A 6,487-nucleotide genomic window follows, 5' to 3' on the forward strand; every position below is an offset into this window, starting at 1 on the left:
ACATTTGAATGCACATCTGCTTGAAGCGGTTTTTACGGGTGAGTCTAAACATTTGAATGGAGGGCGTGGCCAGCAGCAGCTCATTTGGATTTAAAGTGACAGAGCCCTAAAACAGCTCATTCTGGGAGGAGATAAAAACATGCAGAACTAGAATCTCATTATCTGAGAATGATTTTGTGAAAAGAATGTAATGAACATAATTTTTAGTAAGTCCCAGAGTCCCATCCTAATCTGTTAAAGAAACCATAAAAGGTCACCTTTAATATGTAAACACAGTTGCTGTGTATTTCTAGCGTTGCAGGTTTCCAACACGTCTGCAGGGGCTGATAGCAAGATGTCATGGAGTCAAAAACAAATATTAGCTGTCAGGGTTAATTACTAATGAGTTTATTTACAAACAATGTTTGAAAACTGAATGTTTCCACTTCACATTTATTGTGTCTATCAAATAAAAACCTAACAAATAGATGAAAATGTGTCAAAATATGGAGACTACAGTGCCTTACTTTTGTAAGGCACTGTATGTTTCACTGCAATGCATACCAGAGGAAAAAGCTGCAGGAATGTAAAGGCAGCAGAGAAATCTCCTCTCTGAACCTAAAGCTCCTTATCACTCTGAGTATACAGGAAAACATGCTATTGAATTACAGTACATCGGTTTCCACTGTCATCCCTCCTCACTGTAACACAGAGAGATGGAAATCTGAGGCCACGTCTCACAGCAACACGTTTCAGATGTTACCTGAAGGAAAAGAAACGGAGGGCTTATTGAATACAAAGCAGGGAACGAAGCGTAATGGCTGCTGTTTTGATGACAGAATGAATGTGATGAGATTTAATAGCACATCCTGGGATGTGCTTCATGAAGAGCGGCGATCAGGGTGTGTGAAATAATACCAACAAGTGTGGAGATTAGAGGAGTCATGCTTTGATTCGTTACATCTTATTGAATGACTGACACAGTTTTCTACACTGCCGACTCATTCACATCCAGCGTCTCATATTATGCATGGAGGGGTGTGTGTGTGTGTGTGTGTGTGTGTGTGAGGATAGTGTGATGAAATCAGAGGCAGCGAGGGGGTAATGGCTTTTACTCTTCATTAATGCAGCTTGTTTGTGAGTGACTGTCTCAGATTTCCCAAGGTGAACTATTCTTATCACCTCAGCTTCCCACGAGAGACGGCAACTCAGAGCGAAGGCGATTAATATGTAGGCTGCGTCTTAAAAGGATAGCTCTGATTAATTCTCTTTAAGCTACAATGCTGCCCATTGGCTGTTTGTGTTGATAAACGTCATTTGAATAAAATATTTCCTTCATTTCTTCTGAGCCGGAGCGCCAGACTTGGTTGCATCCCGGTTCGGGCTGCGAGCGGCAGATAAGATTATCGTCGGTCCATTGACAGCCTTCGTGTTGTTTCCATAACAGATTGTTGCCTGGAAGCTGATGACCTGAAACGCGACTGGAACAATAAATCATTAAAAGCCTACCTGAGCCTGTCATAGTCATAAATCAAGCGCAGCTATGTTGGATGTTTATCTGTCGCACCGTTTCTGTGTGTTTTAAATATGTCTCGCGAGTGTGTGTATCGCTGCTCGCCTTATCAACGCTCCAATCAGACGCATGACAGACTTCCTCATTGCTCTGGCTTTTAGCAGATTCACAGAACTACTCACACCGCCGTCAGCTTCCTCACTCCTTAAAGCATCAATACGGATTATTGGGATTTTATGGAGCCATCAAAATGGAGTCAGGCAAAAGTGTTTACACTGTAAAAACACAAAATCTTAAAGTATTTTTTTGGTTTAGTTTCTGGTGCAAATACATCAGTTCACTTGAAATAAGACAAAATTAACTTAAGGTAACGTTCAGCAAGAAATAGCAGCTTAATTCTTTAATATTGAGCAAAAATTCCTAGTTGAAACTGAAGTAATCCGCCAGTGGAACAAAACATTTCCCCCATAATATAAAACATAATTTGGAAAACTTGTAATTTTTCCCATATTATGAGTTTTTAGGGATGCAACAATATAAAAATATGGGCCAAAGTTGATATCAGACTTTAATACTGCTGCTATGGCCGATAACCGATATTTACCAATATTATACAGCTCTGGAAAAAATTAAGAGATATGGAAACTAAAATGATCAGTTTCTCTGATTTACTTTTATAGGTAATCAATATCTGGTGGAATAACCGGGAGGTTTTCTGTGGGGTTCAGTGCAGTGAGCTCTTCATTTTCTCTACCGTTTCAACACCTTCAATCAATCAATCAATCACTTTATTACCTTCGGAAAGAAAACAAAAAATAGCAACAATTTGTAAACAAATGCTGGTTGTTAACATCAACCTGGGTTTATTTACCGGACCGATACAGATTTGTTAAAAAATGGCCGATACCGATGTTAGTGCCGCTATATTGTGCGTCACCATAGGTCTCCCCTTATGTGAAAAAATTTATCTCTTCTGCCCTTCTGTTCCCAGTGTTCCCAGTACAAACTACAGAAATACACCACTCAGTCAGAAACAACCAATCAGAGGCAGGAGGAGGGTCTTAGCGCTGTCAATCACTCTCACTTGCTCATACGTTTCAACTGGTACAACATTATCTGCCATGATTGCTAATGCTAGTCAAGCGGTTTTCCTGTAGCGACGGATTGTTTTTCCACCATTTGCACATTGAGCAGCATACACCAGATTGATTGACAGCGCTAAGACCCGCCTCTTGGCTCTGATTGGTTGTCTTTGACCGGGAGCAGAGCATTTTTATCTGTTTCATAACATACCATGTTTCAGCTGTAAAGCTAATTTGATTGAGCCATTTGAATATTATTTTCATGTTAAACTGTTTTATTTCAACACAAACTGTTTGGTGTTTAGTAAAACGCCTCATGAAAACCAGAAACCAGGACACAGTGGTCTGCTAATGAAGCTGTTTCCTAATATTTCGATTGCTGCTGGAGTGTTTTCACTTCACCACTTCACAATTATGCCCCACTTTGTGCTGGTCCACCACTTAAAATCCCAATAAAAGTATTGACCTTCAGGGCTGTAATGTGACAAAAACTGGGAAGTTTCAAGGGACGTAAAAACAATTGCAAGGTGCTTTAGCAAGCAAAGACATAAACAAAAACAAAGAGGGATTTAGTGTTGTGTGACTTGCAGAGCGGAGTGAAGAAGTCCCTTTATTTCTGAGGTGGTAGGGGACGGACGGGACCGTCTCCCTCAGGGTTAAACATTTCCCACACATTTTCTGGATGGGTTTTGTTCTGCATGGTTGCGTGTAGCTGAGTCATTGCGTGTGTCCGGGTTGAGGCCAAATCTCCGGATCCAAGGAGATTAACCAGCGCCGGATTGTCTCTGAGGATTCATTTACTAAAAGAGATTGAAATGTGGTCAGATGAATACCGAGGGCATTTTGCTACCTCAACCCGCGTGTTGCCAGTTAAGTGGCACTTCTCCGAACCCCCATCCGGAGGTTCTTGATCAGAGGCATGGCACTCAGCCCAAAGAGTCAATGGGGGCATGAACCAAGCAGCACAATGGAAAAATCCAAGGGCCATTAATTCTACCCAATTTACCTTTCGTTTGGGTTTCATTTGGCCCCTCTATAAATTCAGAGGCAGCCAGCAAGAGCAATTGAAAGAATCCTTCTTAGGCGATCATTACTCTGCTAATTGCTTTAGGAATGTGCCATGCACTTAAAGTCAAGGTCATGGGGAGGGCAGCGAGAAATGAGGTTCTCTAATTTGAATGCTCTGCTGGAGGAGGGGCGGCCATTTTAGAGCAGTCTGCGCTCCATCCGAGGGAGTTAAGAGGTCAAAGATGAAAGAAATAGTGCAATTATGTTAGTAACTAGCAACTAAGAGTCCCTTTGACAGGAAACAGCGCCGATTGGGAGGTTATGAAGGGTGGCTTCACTGTGCTACTGTCAGTCGCTTTGGCTCAGTTATAATAGAAAAGGTCAAGGGTATTATCATATTGAAACTCCTGAAGCTTAATTCAAACCTGTGCACTCCTGATCGCTTCGTTCAGCCGTGAGACGAGACACAACTCTGCATTTTATTTTCACACACACTAGCTCTGATCTTTTGACTCTTGTTTGCCTTTTGCGTACATTTTCCCGACCTAGAACCAAAAGCAACCTCATCAATTCCCATCAGTCACTCCTCCTCCTCCTCCTCTTCCTCTTCCTCTTCCTCCTCTTCCTCCTGCCCTTGCCTCTGGAGGACCAGCATTTGTCATGTGTGTGTGATGGCGGACCCGCTGTGTCCTCTGCAGAGGGAATTCGGTATCGAGCTGGATAACCGTCTGGACGAACGCGGCTACTGCTGCCAGTACTGCCGCCGCGGCTACCGCTACTGCCGCCGCTACTTCGAGCCCCTGGGCGGCTTCAACCCGTGGCCGTACTACTACCAAGGAGGCCGGGTCATCTGCCAGGTCGTGATGCCGTGCGACTGGTGGGTCGCTCGCATGCTGGGGAGGATCTGAAGCTGAATTTTAATGGTTTCTGGATCTGAAATAAATCTGAAAATATTCCAGACCTCATTTGTCCAAAAAAAGCATTTCGTATTCATTGATTATATTCTCAAAGGCATCATTAACTGCCTCATGTTGTATACTAGCGAATGAAATCAATGCTTTTTTTTAAAAGCTTTCTCTTTTACTTCATGTTATGTTTTACAGTGCTTTAAAGGGGCAGTATTATGTGTTTTCAAGGCATAATACAGCATAATACAGTAACAATGTTACTGTGAGACGTTATAAAAATTATGTATATATCAAATATCACTTAAAAGAAATTTTACTTCCTGGTTGAACGCCTTGAAATTGGGCCTCTGTCTCTTTAAGAATCCTTTTACAACATTTTTACCAGCACTGAACTGAGAAGTAGCTCCTATAACGACCTCAGCAGATGTGCAGTTCCACCAGATGTTTGCTAATTGCTGAAGGCTAGTCTGAAGGAGCTGCTCTGTGAGGCAGAAGCTTGGAAACTGCAGCTCTGAGGAGGAGCTGCGTCTCGAAGGCGGGGCTAGGTCCAACCAGGCGTTTTGCACAGCTGAATGGTTGCCATGGAGATTAAAGGTTTTCTTGATATGTCTCCAGATATGATTTTGATGAAGGAATAACATTGTAACATGATGTGAAGCTCAAAAGGAAAAGTTGATTTTACATGACGCTGCCCCTTTAAATACACATGAAAACTTTTCTGACTGGTGCTATAATAAAGATTTAACCAAACTATTGTATCTACCACCACAGCATGTTACCTGTAGTAATCACACACTTTCAGGTTGTGAAGCATATTTTCTGTATCGTGTAAATGAGTAGTTTTTTGGTTTTTTGAGCCTCTGGACAGGTGTTGTGTTGCAGTGAAAACCAAGAAAATCTTAACAACGCTTTAAGCTCAATTACTGTAAGAGATTCTGCGGCTGCTGAGTTTGTGCCAGTCGATGTATTTCCTGAGCTTTTACCTTCTTGTTTGTTATTGTTAGCTTGGTTTTACGGAGGCAGATTCATTATATAAACTACAAACACTCAGAGTTACAGTTGTTCACAATTTATTCATTTCATTGAAAGTTAAATCTGTTATTTAACATTTTTGTAATTCAGGTGCTTTTTTTAAAAAAAAGAAAAAAAAACTATGGTAACCTTGTCAAAAGTGTTGGTCAGGTTTGTTTGCTTCGCTTGGACACTCTTTACATATTTTTAAATTTGACTCCAACTTTGTCCCAGAATTCAATTAAAAATCTTCCTTTTGAAAAAAAGGTTTTTTTATGCCGCCATGTTCTCCTTTGTTGTTTTTACTGATGAATAAATTACTCTTAAAGGTCAATAAAGTTGTTATTATTTATTCTGAATGTCTGAGAAGGTAGAACATTTATCAAACAACATTTTGGGGGAAAGTTTAATTTAAAAAAATCAGTAAGAATTTATACAAATCAATAATATATAAAGCTAATTTTACAAATTTTGTGATGAATCTGTTTTGGATCGCAGCTTCTCACTTTATAATATAAGAAGGGGAAAATTTCAGATTTAAAAATGATGCACATAAAAACATCATCTTTTATTTTTTAAAAAAAGAAACAAACTGTTTTCGCATAAAATTGTAAATTTTGTTTACTGACAGAAAATTTCCAAACAGACCTAGCTAGCTAGCATTCTAGCTTTCTGAGGCACTCATCCATCTACCTAGCTAGCTACTGTAGCTAGCTAGGTAGATAACTAGTTTCTGCCTAGCTAGCATATTCACTAGCGAATAAGCTAGTGAACTACCTAGCTAGTTGGATGGATGCCTGAGTTTTACCTCATGTTATCAATGCTATATTTGCATTAGCTGACTACACCTTAACTAAAAACTGTTTCTAGTTATAGTTTTTGTTTTGTTGCTATTTTCTCAGTTTATCAATGTCCACTATGCTGTTAATATGCTAACATATTTGTAGCCCGGCTATAAGCCCAGGACCCCACAGTTGTAACTACAA

General features: G+C 40.4%; 1 protein-coding gene across 1 annotated transcript in view; it reads left to right on the forward strand.

Moving 5' to 3' along the window:
• Nucleotides 1-5,620, forward strand: part of tnmd (tenomodulin) — a 75,785-nt gene extending 70,165 nt beyond the window's left edge. The window contains exon 7 of the mRNA XM_044127060.1: nt 4,281-5,620. Within this exon, the coding sequence (XP_043982995.1) occupies nt 4,281-4,490 (210 nt within the window). The 3' untranslated portion in view covers nt 4,491-5,620. The remainder of the gene's footprint in view (nt 1-4,280) is intronic.
• The last annotated feature ends 867 nt before the right edge of the window (nt 5,621-6,487 follow it).

The sequence above is a fragment of the Gambusia affinis genome, linkage group LG09 (genome assembly GCF_019740435.1).
Source record: "Gambusia affinis linkage group LG09, SWU_Gaff_1.0, whole genome shotgun sequence".
Taxonomy (NCBI): domain Eukaryota; kingdom Metazoa; phylum Chordata; class Actinopteri; order Cyprinodontiformes; family Poeciliidae; genus Gambusia; species Gambusia affinis.